The sequence below is a fragment of the Pseudoliparis swirei genome, chromosome 13 (genome assembly GCF_029220125.1).
Source record: "Pseudoliparis swirei isolate HS2019 ecotype Mariana Trench chromosome 13, NWPU_hadal_v1, whole genome shotgun sequence".
Taxonomy (NCBI): domain Eukaryota; kingdom Metazoa; phylum Chordata; class Actinopteri; order Perciformes; family Liparidae; genus Pseudoliparis; species Pseudoliparis swirei.
The window spans coordinates 11,023,571-11,041,890 of NC_079400.1; the positions used below are offsets into that span (position 1 = coordinate 11,023,571).

Sequence of the window (18,320 nt, forward strand, 5' to 3'; positions counted from 1 at the left end):
CAATGAACGACAATCGGAGATTTCAAGTGGCGCGCTTGACGAGATCTCGCGAGATTTCCCGTGTTCCGTCCGTTGTCAGAGCAGCGGTCCCTCCACCATTTCGCTGCGTAAAGTCTCCTCCCCGCGACCGCTACATTCTGCGCCGAAACCCAGTCTCTCCCGGTCCGTATTTTAACTTCTTCCCACGGAACTAGTGGTACCTCGTTGGGTACCGGGAGACGGTTTGGATTACTGGCATCAAGGATTGCGTTTGATTTTACGCGGATGACGACTCCTTCAACGAGAATTTAGTAAAAGAAAATCGGTCGGAAATTTCAGGTAGGTGGGAACTTAAGATGGCGGCCTTGGAGAGGGAGGGGGGCAAGGAGGAAGTAATGGGGGTCTTGAAGGGGGCGCGGACTAACGAAAGGACACAATCGGACTGCGTTTCACTTGGTAGTATTTTACGGATTTACTTCTTGGAAATGCGGAGACACTACCCTAGAAACGAGAGCGGAAACAAAAACAAAAAGCTACATCGCCGGGGAAAAATCTAATTTTAAACGAAATGCGCTGTCGTTGAACCACCGTTTCCTCACCGTCGCTTCTGAAGAGCCAAGTCGTTGGACCGTGTGGATCCCACCTACACCCTCCCCCCGTATAATCATTGCAAAAATGTACATGGAACTTTATAATAATGTTTTATTTGCCCTTTCTTAGAAATACTACTCCGTAAAGCGACGCATATTAGTGGCTAAACCCGAATAATTTTTACGTTTTTTATTTTTCGTGGAAACAAGATTTGACCCCACGCAAAATGACGTCACGAGCGACTCTCTCTCTGTATGGCAGCGCATGCAGAAGGTTTTTTTTATTACGACTTTTCAAATGTTTTACCGTCTGTCTCTCGCAGCGAAGTAACTTAAATCAAATGTATCGGCGTGAACGCGCTTATATGAGGGCTCGAGCGTTGCGTAACCCGCGGGTGGGGATAAAGGGGCGCCTGCGCATCAAACGAACGCACCCTTAGTAACTCTTCTACCTCGCTAGTAAGCGGCAGGCTTTCCTTTTTTCCATTTGTGTGCCACCCAAGCGGTGTGTTGTTGGGGAAACGTGGCTGTCTAAACATGTTTTAAAGAAGACTATTTGTCAGCGTTCCCACTTCTCTCGGGACAAAAGTCGATTTCATCTTTTCGTCGCGTGCACGGTTTTGCGTGTGCTCCCAAACGCACAATGTAAACCTCCCCTGAATAAAGATACACTTTCTCAAGGTAGACGATAGTCCACAAGTTACACGCAGTCCCCCCAGCCCCCACATGCATTGTATATCACGAGAGCTTACAAATGAATGAGGAAGGCCTGGTCGCCGGCATCTTAGCTTGTGAGCGCGTGCTGCAGAATTCCTAATAGCTTCCTGTGGGGCGACTGCAGCAAAAATGCAAACTTACGGCGAGCTAACGGAGCTTCTCGTTTAAGTGCCGCTTCACGGGTTATATATTTATTGTATTACTGCTGCAGGATTCCCACTAAAACAGCCTCATTATTATTAACTGTAGTCCGAGCAAGTTGTGCTAGCGGCAAGCTATCTGAGCGCTGCTCTCGTGACCTGGCATGCTACTCATCCTCCCCACACACACATACACACACACTGGTATTTGTGTTTACGAAATGCATGCACGACCACTAATATGAAATGTAGCATTAGCGCCTTTTTTTTCTTTTTCCAAAACGCACACGGCTGTGTGCAAGTGAAGCCTGCTTCACTAGTTTTTCCAATGTGCCGTTTGAGTTTAGTTTTTTGATGATAAAGTTATCTATTTATGCTTTCACAGAATATGTCGAAGGGACCCTAATTTCAGCATCCTGGAAGTAGAAAGCACAGAAGATCTGTGTCTCACACCACAGACAGGTGAGAAGTTGTTGCTACACGTACACACTCATTGTTTGTCATTTTTAATTTCCCTTGTACTTTAAAAGAAATATACAAAAGTAACTGCTAACTTTATCAATTTCAAATCATGATTATATTTTGTTGTACCTGGTCCAGACTCTCTGCCTGTATCACCCACAGGTGCAGTGTGTAGCCGGGGCAGCACAGAGGAAGGACGTTCTAGGGAGGAGGTGGTGCGGCAGCGTGCCCCTCCGGCTGTGGATGTGCTGGCTGGCAACTCCCAGGCTGCACAGAATGTGGCTGAGGAGTCGCCTCGGCATGCCCCTCAGCTGGTCGCTGTGCCACCGCCGGAAAGCGCCGACGAACCTGCGTCCCTCGGCATGGAGAAAGCCCCGCAGAACGACTTGCCTGAAAAGCTCCCAATCGGAGTTTCGCGGTCCTTGCTGGCGCCCTTTGTCGGGGACTGTAGTTCCTTCGCTGAGATGCAAAGACCTCCAGTTCCCCTTTGTCCCGCTCTCGCCACAGATACCGAGATTGACAGCACAGTGCAAGAGTTGCAATACGGGTCACAAACTCATAAAGAGAAAAGCCCCTCAAATAGTGAGACCAACCAGATTCAGCCGTTCAAAGAAGGGGCTGGACTTATTACGGGGACTAAGGAGAAACGGTCCATCACGTTGGAATACAAACCAGAGACTGGAACAAACATGGAGCTTGGTGGAAATATTCTCCTACAACCCCGATCTCAAATCCGTTTCACAGCCCCGTCACCATCTGTCCCGCAATCAAGTGTCGGTTTTGGAGCCCGAGACGCCACAGAACACACGGCCCCGGGGCCGTCTGATGGGGACCCGCCTGTCCAAGTATCTCCTCCGGGCACCACGGTGCGAGCGGGGGGTCACCAGGACTCCAAACCGACCCTGCTTCCTTTACCCTCATCAGGCAGCAGTGAGATTAAACAAACGGACCTGCCAAAAACACAACATAAAATCATCAAAGGCAGCTCGACTGATGCCAGAGAGATACAAACGGCAAACTCTTTGGAATCAGTTGAGACGTTCGAGCACGTCAAGGAACTTGTTGACGGGCAACCTCCCTCAACTGAAATACTTGAGACCGGAAAGGCAGGAGAACCGCTTTCTGGATTACACGCTTCTCCTGAAAAGGATGGAGGAGATCAACTCGGAGGAGAGCGGTCGGAGGGCAGTGTGAGGGAAGGACACGCTGACGTCTCCTTGTTTGACTTCACATCCCTGCCAGAGTGCTCCACCTCGCAGGAGAGTTCCTCAAAGGCCTCTGCTTCGCCGCTCCCCTTTGACACGGACGACGGGGAGCGGGTCGTCGAGGCGGAAACATCTCATCACGAAGCGGAGACGACACCGCTACCGCCGCCTGCCGAGCTTGTGCATTCAGCCGAGGCTCAAGAAATGGTTGTCGTCAGGGAGGAGACTCATATCAGCGGCGACTGGACAAACATGCACCTAAATCAGAGTTACCTCCTGCAGCGGGAAGACGGCAGCGTCTGCGAGCTGAGTGCCGACCTCTCCGCCGGGGAGCCGAAGCTGTACGAGGAAAGCGTCCAGATGGAAGTGTACGAGTTCTGCACCCTGGTGGAGGAGGTTGCGGAGGAGACGGTGTGCGCCAGCAGCAGCGGCGCACAGATGCCTCACTCACCAGGATACGAAATGAACTTATTCAACGCGTTGCTCGAACACTCCGAGGAATACACCGTCAAAGAGGACCTCGAAAGTGGCGCTGTCATTATTTCCCAGCAGCCCTTGCATTTATGCAGCGACGCAAACGGTAATTCCCATAATTTGTCCGTGCAAACCACGAGAGCAGCTGCTGTCGGGCAGCATTTGATATTCGAAGCTCGCCCAAGTGAGGACTGTTTAGTTGAAGTGGCCGCTGTTGCCTTAGAACAGACGGACGGCGGTCCACAAATGGTGACGCCACAGGTCGGTGACGCCCCGTCGGACCAAATGGAGACGTGTGATTCTCCCGGAGTGCAAACAGTTCCCGCAAAACAGGAAGCGGGAGTGACGGCCGGCGCGCTGTCTTTCACATCCCCGGCAGTTGCCGGTGAGGACGCGGGGACGGACTCGTCCGTTGCCATCTTGTTGCGCGTTCAGCCCGCGCTCAATCAGACAGTTGTAAGTGCCACAAAGTGCGAGGCCCCCGTTTCCTCCCACAAAGGGACCAATGTGGCCCCTGCTTTGACAGAGACTCCGTCGCAGAGCATGCAGAATGCTGCTGTGCCCACAGAAACCAAACCAGCAGCGCTCTGCGCCACCCGTTCCCCTGGTCTGATGCACCCGAAGCTGCTCTTTTTCAAACCGGGAGAAACCCCCATCCTGAAAGCCCCCCCCTCCCTTTCGGCGCTCGTGTCCAAGCCACAGAATGCGTCCGGCGAGCTGGCCCACAGCGCGTGGTCTGGCACCGTGTCCGAGGAGTGCCTTCCCCAAAGCGTCTCAGACCCTTTATGTGCGTCCGATCAGTCGCAGTGCTTCGTCGATAAATCTTCTGTGTCGGCGGCTCCCGGTGTCTCGCTTCCGCTCGACCCGGCTGCGTCCGTCTCCCCCACGTCGTGCACGAGCAAATCCGACAACGATGCCTTAACCGTTGCTCAAACTTCACGCGAAGCGGATGTCGTCGCCTCTGCAGGCGCCACGACGGCCGGCGGCCTTTACGCGCTCCCGTCGTCCGCCGATGTCGATGACCTCATCGGCCCAACGGAGTCTCTCTATGAGGAGGGGGAGAGCGAGGACATGGAGCAGGACGAAGCGACGGGAGAAACCGAGGCTCAGGAGGCCTCTTCGGGACAGATCAGCAGTCCAGACGAAGGCAGCGACGAAGAACCGGACGCAGACAAAACGGAAAGCGAGATGACGCACAGCTCTCCACTCAAGGTAGTTGACTTTGTAAAACAGGTTTTGTTCTGTTGGGTCTGAACTGAATGTTGGACAGAGTCCGTCGGGTCATACCAGGTGGGGGGACAAGGTTTTTGTAAAGACACCTAGAAACCCCAACATGTAAAAATAAGAAAATACATGCACAAGGCAGAACATTTCACTCCTCCTGCTGCACATTAACAGTGTTTGTGTTGTTTAGTGATTTATTTATGCTGAAGTTGGCCGTGGGCTCCGCCCCCGTGTGTCCTGGAGCAGGACACCAGCATCGGTTCACTTTGTAACAGGATGCTCACGAGCACTTCCTGGTCCGTCGTAATCACTGCTCATGACAGGGAACATTCGGACTTGTACAAAAATTCTTTCCTTTTGACTTCAGCCATTTGATTTTAATCCTGCATGAAAGGTCACTGATGGCCAGCCTATAGTTCTGGAGCATGTCTGGATTTGCTTCTTGTCAACTTCTGCTCTGGCCTTCTTTTTTTTCTTTCAGTGAATCGTGCGGCTTTCACCTCGCTAATGCTTGAACTACTTTCCTCTTCCCCTTTCTCCCTCGGCCCTCAGGTAGACCAGTGGATAGCAGACAACGCCGCCGTGAACTCATCTCCTGTCTCGCCCTCCACTTCCTCTTCTTACCCCGGCCCCTCGACCGCTAGCGACTGGTCCGCCCAACGGCGGGACAAGTCCTCGCCTCTCCGGGGGCCCCATGGGAAGTTTGTGTCTCCTGGGATCGTCGTTGGCTTCAGTTCCTCCACGTCCACGCCGGATCAGGTCACGCCTCAGCGACCCCGTGGAGAGCGTCACACAGACATGGCAGAGCTGGCTAAACATGTGAGTGAGACTTGTAGCGCTTAGAATAATTGTGCATAAAAAAGTGAATTTCCTCCTTTTTGCCAGCTGCCTGGAATAGGCTCTTTTTCTTTTCTATAGAGGAGTTTGTACCTGAGAAGTGAGACTTCCTGGTGCAGGAAGAGTTAGTTTGTATGTTGATGAGATGCTTATAAAACTTTTACTGGATTACCCTTTTGATTTTTAGTGTTTATAATCAAGATGCAACTTTCGACCAACTTTTTTTAAAATCGGTTTAAACATTGTTTTTTCGTCTACTTTTAAATATGAGTCAGAGATTGATGGAAAGTGAGGATGATGGTTCTGAGTAGTGCCTCTGCCCAGCTGGATTATACTGGATTGCTATCAATTCTGATATTTGACTTGAAATGAAAACGCATGGCCTTTTTTTTACCTTTTGTGTTATCAACTTTCATATCCACACAACCAACCTGTTTAGGATTTAAATTGTTTACTGGAGCGCAAAGGTCTGCATAAATCTCGACTTTTGCTCTCAAAGTGGACCAGATTGACGTATTTAACTGTAACATGTAGGCCATTGGCTTTGCGTTCTAAATGCATGATGGTTCCAAAATTGGTGAGAAAAATACCTGTGTCAATCAAAGCAATGTCGACCAAAAAAAAAAGGTCATTAGGATTTTTGCCATGATGGTGAAGCTCTAGTTGAAGACTCTGATGATCTACCTGCATACACACTGTAGAGCTTCAGTCCAGAGCCAATTAAGAGCACATTTTTGATACAAATGTTATTCTACTATCCAGTTCACCGCGTGCCGAACCATCCTCTGCATGCAATTATATAAAGAATGCAACATAATGTTTATTTTTCCCACCCAACTCCCAGTAACATTAATACCGTAGGCGGGATTCACTGAGCATTCGTCGTTTGTTTCCGCTGTGCGTCTGCAGGAAGCGGACATTGAGCATCGAACCCAGTCGATGAGGCGAGAGGGCTCCTGGGCGACGAAGCGCCTCACCCGCCTGACGGAGCCGCCGCGGCCCAAAGTTCACTGGGACTACTTGTGTGAGGAGATGCAGTGGCTCTCCGCCGACTTCGCTCAAGAGAGGCGGTGGAAGAGGGGCGTGGCTCGAAAGGTGGGTCGAGCTTGTTATTAACGAGTGTATCTAGAAATAGATGTTTTTACTCAGCTGCTTGAATGATTTCTGCATTTGTGTTTTTCATTAGGTGGTACGCATGGTGGTGAGACACCACGAGGACCTGAGGCAAAAAGAAGAAAAGGCCAAGAGAGACGAGCACTCTAAAATCAGAAGAGTTGCCTCTTCTATCGCAAAGGAGGTCCGGGCCTTCTGGAGCAGCGTGGAGAAGGTTTGGATGATTCACACTCGCACAAAAAAACAAGCAAACAAAACATTCTGGTTCGCTGTTCAGCTGTGGAAACTGAGAGGAGCACGGCCTGTGCTTGATTATTTTATTTGTATCCCCACAGAGGAATACACATAAACCAACGAAACCAAGTAAAATCACCCTGTGTTTAACATTACTGGTGTAACCATCAGAACAAGTTCTGTTTTGGGGCTCAGGGTTCGAGAGTTTTGTTAAAAAAAGGAAAATAAAGGACATTTCTTCTTTTTGTTCATATATTTTGAAAATGAATAATATTCAACAGATGGAGTTTTAATTTTTTTTTCTTTTTCGTTCAGCAAAATATACAACCCCACCAGGAAAGATACATGTGGCTGACCGAAAGGGTTAAGGCTGAAGCTATCTAGCTTATAAGTGTCCTAACCTATGATTGCTTAAAAAACTTGTTCCAAAGAACCGTAAATATATTTATAAAACAAGTCAAACAAAAACTGAAATTCAAGCATTTGTCCCCATAATCCGTTACTTCTTATGCTTTACTAATACCGTCAAGTCATGTTTTTAAACTTTTTTGAATTGCACCAGATTAGTACTTTCTTTGATGTCATCAGTTAAATTATTCCACTGTACAGTGTTGAGCTTGATGAAACCAACTTGCATGCAGCAGCAATCCTTAATTTATTTTCCGCGTGTGCGACTAGCTGCTTTGAGGCTAGCTGTCTGCGGGCACACCGGAAGGCTCCACGCCAATAAAATACGAGTGTCTTTTTCTTTTCTCATTGAAGGTGGTGCAGTACAAGCAGCAGTCCAGACTGGAGGAAAAGAGGAAGAAGGCTCTGGACCTTCAGCTGGACTTCATTGTCGGCCAGACGGAGAAATACTCGGACCTCCTCAGCAAGTCTCTGGCACCCAGCAGGCCCGCTGAACCAGAACCAGAAACCGTCCCCGAGACTCCCAAAAATTCAGTGCCACCTGCAACTGAGGAAGATGGTGAGAAGTGATTTTTTTCAGTTGAATGTGCCGCCTTGTCGCTTTCCTCCGCTTGCATACAACAAGAAAACGGCCGAAAGGAGCCTGACTGTAGCTTTTTTTTGTCAGAAGTCGTTCGTTAAGACGAATCAACTTGTGTTATGGCGGAACATCGATGAACAGAAAGCTGCAGTTTTATGTTTATGTCTACAGTTAGCTTGCTAACGGGCGTTTTGTTAAGTTTGAGCCTTTTTTAATGCAACTATGTGGCGCCGATTGTTTCCCCCTCTGGTGAGCGAGCAGAGTCAGAGCATGACATGTCCGTGTTGAGTGAGAGTCAACTCTTCTTTGTTAATTAACTAACCACCTGTAGCTCATTAATCATTAATAGAGCTCACTGTCTTCATCTTACACTGCGTGCAGAGCTGAATCATTGGCTCAGACGGGGACGTTGTCATAGCTACACAGCGGTAAAATGTCTCATGGAGATAAAAAAAGCTGTTAATTTATTCATCGCTCGAGTCTTTGAGAGAAGAATCCACACGACAAACCCCTCCTGACTCGACCAAGAGGATTTTGCGTCTTTTAAAAAAAAATTGTCGGGTCAGTGAACCGTTTCTCGGCGCAACGTTGCTGCCCAGCAACCTGTCGGGCTCAAGGCTCGTCGGACCGGTCGGACGAGTCTGCCGGCCGTGTCATCGATGGCGGTTGCTTCCTGAAGCGTGAAGGTGACTTCAGTTTTTGGGGGCTTTGCTCCGACGTGGCAGCGCGAGTCAGTCTCACGTTAACTTCAGTATCTGTCAAGCGTGGTTGTGGCGCCACAGTCTGCTACACCATCAAGCATCTGAAATGTCCACCTAAAGTGTCCCTTTAAACCCAAATTACATCCAAAAGCCAAGAAGAACTGAAGCATTTCTCGGCTTGTGAGACGTGCAGTTGAGCCTCTGTGTGGCGTCTCATGAACCCAATCAATCTAGACATCACGGATAAATGTTTTTAAGTAAAACGATTCCATGTTTCCTCGTGCAGACAGAGACTTTGAGCCTCCCTGTGAGGAGGAGGACGACGAGCAGACCCTCGATGTGGAGGAGCAGCAGGAGGGCAACGACGCCGAGAGCCATCGGAGGGAGATTGAGCTGTTGAAGGAGGAGGGCCTGCTGCCCCTGGACCAGCTCCTCAGCACCCTCAAACTCTTACAGGTACCGACGCTCACCTGATGGGTCTGGGATTGTCGTCTCTAAGAAGTTCACACGTGAATACAAGATTACATCGAAACTTTTTAACAAACACAAATCTGTGTCTTGTCTTAACGTGGACCTGTTGGATCTCCCAGGTGTTCCAGCGAACTGCGTTTTTAAGCTATACATTTGCAAGTGAAAACGAAGGAGAACATTGTAAACATTCCTGAGGGTTGTGCCGCTATTAAATGCTGTGACTATTATGACCACAAATGTCCTGTGATCCTCAAACTTCCCTAAAATATGTCTATTAGTGATAAGTTTTATTGGAAAATGTCCACTGCGTCATTTCTTTAGATTCGATAAAACATGACGGACTATGTTGTGAATTTTTTGGCACATTATTTGCTCTGAAAATGCCAGAAACAAAAGCAAATTTGTCGTTTACAATTATTTTAATTCTGTGTCTTTAGATTTATAATTGTGTTTTCATAAACGCTATGATTTCATCTTGGTGTTAAATTCTGAAAGGACTAAAAAAGGCAAACACGCTGGCACATTTGTTCTTTTTATTTCACTTTGAGAATCTTGCCAGAAAACACATTGGCTGTTAGTATAACATTTAATAAATGATGGTATTGCTGTAATGCAAATTATACAATAAGTATGTTTTTTGCACATAATATAATTGATTGGGAACACTGAGGCTTTCATGCCGTTTAACCACGTTGGACTCCTTAGGAGACGGGCTCCGACGGAGAAGGCTCCGATGAAACCTCTTCATCGGTGGAGGTGGAAAAGGAAGACCGTGAATTCACTGCCAATGAAGAAGATGGTAAGATTGCTCTTAATATAAGAAACTAAAGTAGTGATAAATACAACAACAACAAAAAGGTGACCCCGATGTCAAATGAGTTGTAATTACAGATTGCATCTTCTTCGTCTTTCACGCTTTCAGCTCGGGATGAGGAGGACACCATCGCCGCCCAGGAGAAGGTCGAGGGAAACCTGGATCACGCAGAGGAGCTGGACGACTTGGCCAAAGAAGGTATTTATGCAGTCGCTCATGTTGAGTATCCTCTTGTATTTACTTCACTTTGAAGGCGTTTCAAAAGTTTGTTTCTTTTCTTCTGGTTCAAGAGCTTTTTGCGTTAAGAGGAATTAACTTACTGTCCACCTCCAATCACTTCCAGGAACGTTTGACTCGTTACTTGTTAAATAGCCCGCCATGCCTTCTGTTCCAGGAGAAAAGTGTGAAATGGACCCTGTGTTTGTTTTGAATTTTTGCCTCTTTCAGGCCTGAACAGATTTCAGGGTTTTAGTCTCATTTCATATTCTTCTTGAATACTTTTGAATCCACTCACTTCAACACTCAAACAAATACTAGTTCGCAAATGTGTATGCTTGATATGAATATATGTCCTTCATTTTGCCTTTGACACAATATTACAAACTATTTTTCTTCAGATTCCCATAAAAGCTTACTTTTATAAAAGTTAACATTACACACACGTGTGCCCACAAATGTATATATACACACATGTATATTTGATTGCTGTTTAAATACCGTGTTGTGTATCTTGCACTTCATTCATTTTAATTTGTGCCCTGCTTAAAACAAGCTCAACCAGGAGCAGTAAACATGGTGGCTGACGTGTCTCTGCTCCCCTTGTAGGCGACATGAGCGTTGAGGAGTTGCTGGAGAAGTACAAAGGAGCGTACGCCTCAGACTTTGAGGCACCGTCTGCATCTGGCTCTAAAGACGGCTCTGATTCAGAGGTGTCTGGGGATGAGGAGGAGGAGACTGATGAAGACGAGAGCGATGTGGAAAGCAACAGTTCCTCCTCCGGTACGCTCACTACTTGATGTGCTTCTCAAAGTCTGTTTTGCCGCTTTTAACAAACTCCTCAAATCTATTATTAAATGATTCTCCCCACCTCAGATTCACAGGGAGAGAGCGGGGAAGTGGACGACAGTGAGAATGACGAGGGGGAGGAGAGCGAGGAGGAAGATGACGGCTGCGAGGATGAAGGGATGGAAGTCCTCCTGAAGGAGGGAGACAACAGCCCGCCTTCCTCCAGCATACGGCCGAAGAAGGAGATCAGCCACATTGCTGCCACTGCAGAGAGCCTGCAGCCTAAAGGCTACACTCTGGCTACTGCAAAGGTCAGTCGGGAATATGTTGTTTCTTTTCAGTGACGGTAGCTCATCCTTTTGTCTCTCTGAATATTCTAAAGAAGGAATGGTGCCTTCACGCCAAACGCCAGCTTTCTAGGCCGCGTGATAACATACAAAGCGCCATTCGCTTGACGCTGTGCCACCAAAAACCTGTAACATTGAATCACAAATGGAGGAAAGATTATTATCTGTGGTCGCCTAGAGCGCTACGTTGGTACTTCCTACTTGACTAGAGACCGGACGAAGCTCTGTGTATAAATGTATACGTATAAACGCGTCGCTGCCGTATTTATGCCTACTTTATGTTGTGGTGATGGTTGAAGGAGCAGCTACAATGTTAGCATATTGCTGCACCTTTCGATGCAAACTCCATTCAGAAAAGAAGCGTTTTAAAAGTTGCTTCTCATCTTTCGACGGACCCGACGAGGCGCGAATCCAGACTTTTTACAAGTCGGCATCACTTAGTAGTTCCTTCGCATCCTTGTGATCTCGGTCTGTTTATTTTGTGTTTATGCTGCTGTCGTAAACCAGATTTATCCAGTGGACTTGTGTCCGGTGAATACAGCCCAGTGGAAAGCCTCTGAATGGTGTTGTGAACATAGACACGAAGGCATTTGGTTTTCTGACCTTCACCACACGTGCAAAGCTGTTGTCGTGGTTTTGTCGGCCACGATTGATAATACAAAGAAATGCTCCATTGGTATTTACATGGAAGTAAGACACTCCTCCGGATCCCACCGGCTAGAATCTGATTTGTGAACACAGTTTCAGACTTTGGTTTATCTTTGGGTCTCTTATATAGTTCTGAACCATAATTTCTCTCTTTTCCCCCGCCAATAACAGGTCAAGACCCCCATACCGTTCCTGCTTCACGGCACGCTGCGAGAATACCAGCACATCGGACTCGACTGGCTGGTCACAATGTACGAGAAAAAGCTGAACGGCATTCTGGCCGACGAGATGGGTCTGGGCAAGACCATCCAGACCATCGCTCTGCTGGCTCACCTCGCCTGTGAAAAAGGTAAACAAAACCACCTGGTCCTGATGCTTTTAGTACCAAACAAACAAACATCAGTCCAATGGTAGTTCATTCTAGTTTATGGAGAGCGCCGCTCGTATTTTTACACACTAAATAAACTTGAATGCTCCTTCTCTCCTAGCTGCTTTTTATCATTTGACTTATTGTGTTCAGGTAACTGGGGCCCTCACCTCATCATCGTTCCCACCAGCGTGATGCTGAACTGGGAGATGGAGCTGAAACGCTGGTGTCCCGGGTTTAAGATCCTCACTTACTTCGGTAGCCAAAAGGAGCGAAAGCTAAAGAGACAGGTAATGAGCTGATGGGTTTCTGTTAGTGATTTAAAAATATTTTCCTTCTATTTTGCTGGTGTTTGATTGTGTTTTTCCTGCTTTGTTCCCAAAGTACTTGATGCAAGGTTTCCCTTCACATACATGTATCTGTGGTGTATGTAACTTACTTTTCTGAAGGAAAAAACTCACCGTATTGACGGTCTATTGTTGTTTCCTTCAGGGCTGGACAAAGCCGAATGCTTTCCACGTGTGCATCACTTCCTACAAGTTGGTGCTGCAGGATCACCAGGCGTTCCGGCGAAAGTCTTGGCGCTACCTGATTCTGGACGAGGCGCAAAATATCAAGAACTTCAAGTCCCAGCGCTGGCAGAGCCTGCTGAACTTCAACAGGTCGGTAGAGGTCGGCCGCGCCCTCTGAAACATCGTGCACGCCAGGAATGATTAGACGTCGTCTCGTGTGCAAGGGTTGTGGTTTCAGGCTGGAAGGAGCTGTCCAGAGTCACCGCAGATCAAATACATGGTGTACTTTGAGAATTGTTCCCTTAGAATCTGCATCTAAATGCATTAAAAGTAATTCAGTAACTTTTACAAGTTATTAAAAATAGAGCTCAGGTGGGTGGTGTGGAGTTGGTTAATCAGATTTGTGTTTGGATCCGTGACAACTTGGCCAGTGTCTGTGAGATGCGTATCGCTTTAAGTCCCGAAAGTCTGTTTCTTGGAAATCTAAAAATGCCTTCAAGTACAAAATGAACTTCAGACTTCTCCCCAGAGAATCGTGAGGAGACTCCCCCGCTGGTGAAGAAGCCAATGTTACGGATTTCATGAGGACACATGTTCATGGTGGACGCTCACTATTTGCAAATATTTGAGATCTTGAACAGATGTCTTCACTGCATTCAATGCTGAAGCTGCACGAAGCTTACATTTGGGTTTCATGATTTTGAATATTACGGGAAATGCTTCGCTGTGATTGAAGCGAGGAGGAGGAGGCAAAACATCTTTGATGTAAATGTTCCTGTAATGTGTGTGTGGACGTGAATGCTAACCAGCTAGACTCTCAAATAGACATGCGTCTTCCCTCATCAGAAGGCACGCGTAACTGGACTTCTTCTTCTTCGGTGTTTGGCATTACTGCCACCAAATGAGTCGCTTACCGTTTCCACCGGCCCAACCCTCCCAGACAGTAACTAACTCTCTGAGGCGTTCATGGTTTCCCGGCCTGTAACTGGTGTTTCGGTGGTGTTTGGAGACCAACTGGTGAACCCATTGCAGCATTTAGTAGCTATGGAGACCAAAACTAAAAGGGAGTGAATAAAATTGCTACTTTTATATATTTATAAATATATATTCTCCCTCTTTCAGCCACCGGCGACTGCTGCTGACAGGGACCCCCCTCCAGAACAGCCTGATGGAGCTGTGGTCTCTGATGCACTTCCTCATGCCCCACGTCTTCCAGTCCCACCGCGAGTTCAAAGAGTGGTTCTCCAACCCGCTGACGGGGATGATCGAGGGCAGCCAGGAGTACAACGAGGGCCTGGTCAAGAGGCTCCACAAGGTGCTGAGGCCCTTCCTGCTCCGGAGGATCAAGATCGACGTGGAGAAGCAGATGCCCAAGAAATACGAGCACGTGGTGCGCTGCCGCCTCTCCAAGAGACAGCGGTTCCTCTACGATGACTTCATGGCTCAGGCCTCGTGAGTCAAAAGACATATTGATTCTCCATGAATGTGTTCTGAAGCTTCTTGGAAAAAGCGGATATTGTTTTATTTGGCTTTTAATTGTTTTTCGTATTCAGATTCTCTCGGCTTGTCTTTTGAAATATAGAATCAGATGTCAGTTCTTTAGTTAAACCTAAGACGGACAGACAAATACAAAAGACTTTCAATAAGGTTAAAAAGTTGTCATTATGGAGGTTAATTTGTAGAACTGCTCTCGAGCTTCAAAGCTACGTTCAAGACGTTAACGTCTGAATTCTAAAGCAGCTTTTTGTTTGTCCATTGATGGAAGATTACGCTAAATGATTATTAATATACTATTTGTAGAGTGTAGGATACATGTAGTAATTTCAAAAATACACAAGGTGTTTAATCTTGACTAAATATTCTGCTTCGATCCATATTTGTTGAAGTTTAGCTCCACAAAGGCACATTTATCAACAGGGGGGTCTAGCCGCAATCTAACAGCTCCATAAATTATATTTCTAAAACCACAATATGCAAGTTATTCTTATTTTAATATGATGACAAACATTTGAAGCTCCATTTGAAAACCTCAAATGTAAAACAATTAATTTCAGTCCACCCCAGTACATCGCGGTGCTGTTTATACTTTTTCAGCAATCGGTTTTCTTCTTCTTGCCCGTACCTTGATTATGATTACTCGTCTTTATTTTATTGTTTGTATTAATAGCTTTGTCTCTCCACGCCGATTCACAGGACCCGGGAAACGCTGGCCAGCGGTCACTTCATGTCTGTGATCAACATCCTCATGCAGCTCCGTAAAGTCTGCAACCACCCGAACCTGTTCGACCCGCGACCCATCCAGTCGCCCTTCATCACCAAGCCCATCGTTTTCCACACGGCCTCCCTGGTGCAGGACGCCCTGGAGGTCTTCCCTCTGAAGGTTAGCAGCAAAGGAAATCCCCCTTGTTATTAATATAATTATTATTATATCTATATATCTAACACTGTGTGTTTGCGTCCTCAGCGCTGCGACCTTTCTATGTTTGACCTTGTTGGTTTGGAGAGCCGGGTGTCCCGGTACCAGGCAGATGTTTTCCTGCCACGCTACAAAGTCAGCCGCCAACTAATCCAGGAGATCTTGGAGACCCCCGACCCCCCTCCAAGACCCAGACCAGTTCGCATGAAGGTCAACAGGTACACAGGATAACTACTTCGAAGACTTGAGAAAAACACAAAGTTGTGAAGGCAAACAAACCTGTGGTTAAAAACCGAAGTAGTTTTTTAAAAATTGTACCCAAAAATAGCACGAAATGCTTGGTAAAATGAAGTCTTGTTTATTTATGTTTTGAGAGAAAAAACTTTGCATTCTGATTTAAACATCCATCACAATGTCTGCGCATTTGTTTTTATTTATTTGTAAAATGTATATTTTTTAAACACATTCTTGTGCAAAGTAAAGTATCAAAGCATCATTTCGACGTCAATACTGAAACAAGGTTCTTCTGCAGTTTCCGATGCAAACGTCATTTTAAGAACCGTACGAGCAACTGTTTGTTCTGCCGTGTCTGTTCCAGGATGTTCCAGCCGCCTCCGAAAAGTGACAATCGACCGGTTCTTCTGATGAACAAACCGACCTGCTCCGTACCGCCAGCAGCTCAGACCCCCAAACCGGCTCCCGCCGCTGAGGTCTCCTCAACTTCTCAACCCGCTCCTGTCGTCCAACAAGGCAAGTGAAGAGGGAGAAATGAGTTTGCACATGTATTTCCTCAATCGGGCGGTATCGGGACCATCAGAGGTTGAACAGGGGGAAACTCTCTTGGAAAACCACATTTGATGAGCTCATCCACTGCGGGTATTAAACATGGCAAGCAGTGGTGTAGTGAGGTTAATCCAACTCCTAACATCTTTTTATGTAAAATGTATTTTTCTCTCTCGTTGATTTTGTCATGTTTGTTGGGTCTCTGATTGTTAACTTTGTCTGCGCCTCTCTCCTCCAAGACACTTTAATGAGGGGATATTAAACCTTAACGGGAATATACTGGTCAAAATTAAATAATAAAAAGAAGCAATGTGGTTCCTTGAAGTAAAATGAACTTGCCACTTTAAATCCCAAATTTAATTTCCCTCTCTCCAAGGTGCCTATGTTTTACCTAAAATGATCCTAATGCACTATTGTCTGTAAAACTGCAATCCTTCAAAACATTGAGCAATTTTGATCTTTTATTTTTCTCCCCCCTTTCTCCTTTTTTAGTGGTGTGTACAGTGGGCACCGCGGCGCCTCCTCGCCTCTCTATGCACTCCACCGCTCAAATCGCGGTGCGCTCTGGCGGCCCGAAGGCCGTGCTCACCGTACGACCTCCCACGGCCTCCTGCGCAGCCGGCGTCCCGGCTCACCCGAGCCCAAACCCCGGCAGCGTCCTGACCCAGAGGGTCCTGCTCAGTCCAGACATGCAGGCCAGGCTGCCGTGTGAGTGTAAACGACCCAGACGGTCGTATCGCTAACTTGTCGTAAACTCAATGTCGTGCTGTTTTTCATCTTTCTTTCCTTTTTGCTTCCTCAGCGGGCGAGGTGGTGAGCATCGCCCAGCTGGCCTCTCTGGCGGGTCGCCCCATATCGTCGTGTCAGGGCAGTAAACCCGTCACCTTCCAGCTTCAGGGCAACAAGCTGACGCTGTCCGGGGCCCAGATCCACCAAGTCCCAGCAGCTTCTCCACGCCCGGTCCAAGGTCAGCGCTGGACCGCTCGCTGTTTGTTCTAAACAAATAACATGTTTTCAATTCATAACGATGTTCAAATTGAGACGGTTGAAAATTATCGTCCTGTTTTGGTGTTTCATTTAAATATTGTTGAAAAAGTCTAAATTAATTTGATTAATACTGAATTAAAATGTGATTTTCTTTATCAATAATTGTGCCAATAGGGCGGAAGTTTCATCTATAGAGTGCATCATGTTTGCACGATGACCCACACATGAACAACTACCAACAAAATAATAGTGGAAATGGAGATTGTGGATCACAATATGTAATCTGGACAATCTTTTGGTTTAAAAAGTACAAATTGTAGGCAACATCTGTATTATGTTTAGGGCTGCAACAACGAATCGATAAAAATCGATTATTAAAATAGTTGGCAACGAATTTCATTATCGATTCGTTGTGTCGCGCGATTATTACGGCGCTCAATAAGTCACGGAGGATAAACAAAGTTGAGTTGAGCGCAGAGCGGCGCAGGAGAAACAAGAGCGGAGCGAGAGGAGAGACGGAACGCTGAGTTGTGAGAGCCAATCAGCGCTGAGCTGCTCCTCTGTTGATTAATCTAATTGGCTGCTGCTCACGTGGCGCTGGATGCGGAATTCATTCACGTAGTCGGAGACATTCACGGAGCTGTGTGCGCCTCCGGGTGATGTTATGACCCCAGACACCAGGGCGCTACATGTCACGACGTGTGGCATTTCCACAAGAGTATAACGTAGAAAACGTGGTTATTTATTCCGTGGCGGATAGCGGAAAATATTTTTCCACGGAGAAAGGCAACGGAGATAAGCCACGACGCTGTGAGCGCTGCGCTGCGCGTGCAGACAACATTTAACGGAGCGGAGCAGCGCGTGCGCTCTGATCGCTCTTTTAATGAAGTATCGATACTAAAGATATGCTAAATCACATCGTGTTTAACGTACGGGTACTTTGTTAGTATCGCTACACCGTGCAGGGTGACAGCAGCAGATGTAGCGGACTAACATTCAAGCTAACCTAACTTCCCAAACGCTGTCGACATCTGAACGCTGATTGGCCGAGACGCGACACGTCCATCAAAGATGTTTTATTGCGAAGAGCACCACTTCACATTTTTTCCGCGTCTCACTGTAATCTCAACGGCAGCGGGCCAGGTGAAAAAAATAATAAATCGGAACGCGTCTCTGGTATTGTTCAGGGGGCCACATGGGGACCACTGCTCAGGAGAGGAAAGCTGTCAGTCTGTTTGTGACGGGTTCATCACCATGGTGACCAGTGAACAGGTTCATCACCATGGTGACCAGTGAACAGGTTCAT

The 18,320-nt window shown here is 47.1% G+C and overlaps 1 protein-coding gene across 2 annotated transcripts in view; it reads left to right on the forward strand.

Annotated features, from left to right (window-relative positions):
- The first annotated feature begins 123 nt into the window (after positions 1–123).
- The window catches only part of srcap (Snf2-related CREBBP activator protein), a 32,250-nt gene continuing 14,053 nt past the window's right edge, over positions 124–18,320 (forward strand). For both annotated transcript variants that reach the window (XM_056429148.1, XM_056429149.1), the window contains exons 1-21: positions 124–318; positions 1,812–1,888; positions 2,051–4,779; positions 5,344–5,610; positions 6,538–6,723; positions 6,815–6,955; positions 7,738–7,942; positions 8,951–9,120; positions 9,841–9,934; positions 10,058–10,147; positions 10,775–10,948; positions 11,042–11,265; positions 12,121–12,298; positions 12,470–12,606; positions 12,809–12,978; positions 13,951–14,280; positions 15,022–15,208; positions 15,293–15,462; positions 15,843–15,994; positions 16,520–16,735; positions 16,830–16,994. In XM_056429148.1, the coding sequence (XP_056285123.1) occupies positions 2,251–4,779; positions 5,344–5,610; positions 6,538–6,723; positions 6,815–6,955; positions 7,738–7,942; positions 8,951–9,120; positions 9,841–9,934; positions 10,058–10,147; positions 10,775–10,948; positions 11,042–11,265; positions 12,121–12,298; positions 12,470–12,606; positions 12,809–12,978; positions 13,951–14,280; positions 15,022–15,208; positions 15,293–15,462; positions 15,843–15,994; positions 16,520–16,735; positions 16,830–16,994 (5,785 nt within the window). In that variant the 5' untranslated portion in view covers positions 124–318; positions 1,812–1,888; positions 2,051–2,250. The remainder of the gene's footprint in view (positions 319–1,811; positions 1,889–2,050; positions 4,780–5,343; positions 5,611–6,537; positions 6,724–6,814; positions 6,956–7,737; positions 7,943–8,950; positions 9,121–9,840; positions 9,935–10,057; positions 10,148–10,774; positions 10,949–11,041; positions 11,266–12,120; positions 12,299–12,469; positions 12,607–12,808; positions 12,979–13,950; positions 14,281–15,021; positions 15,209–15,292; positions 15,463–15,842; positions 15,995–16,519; positions 16,736–16,829; positions 16,995–18,320) is intronic.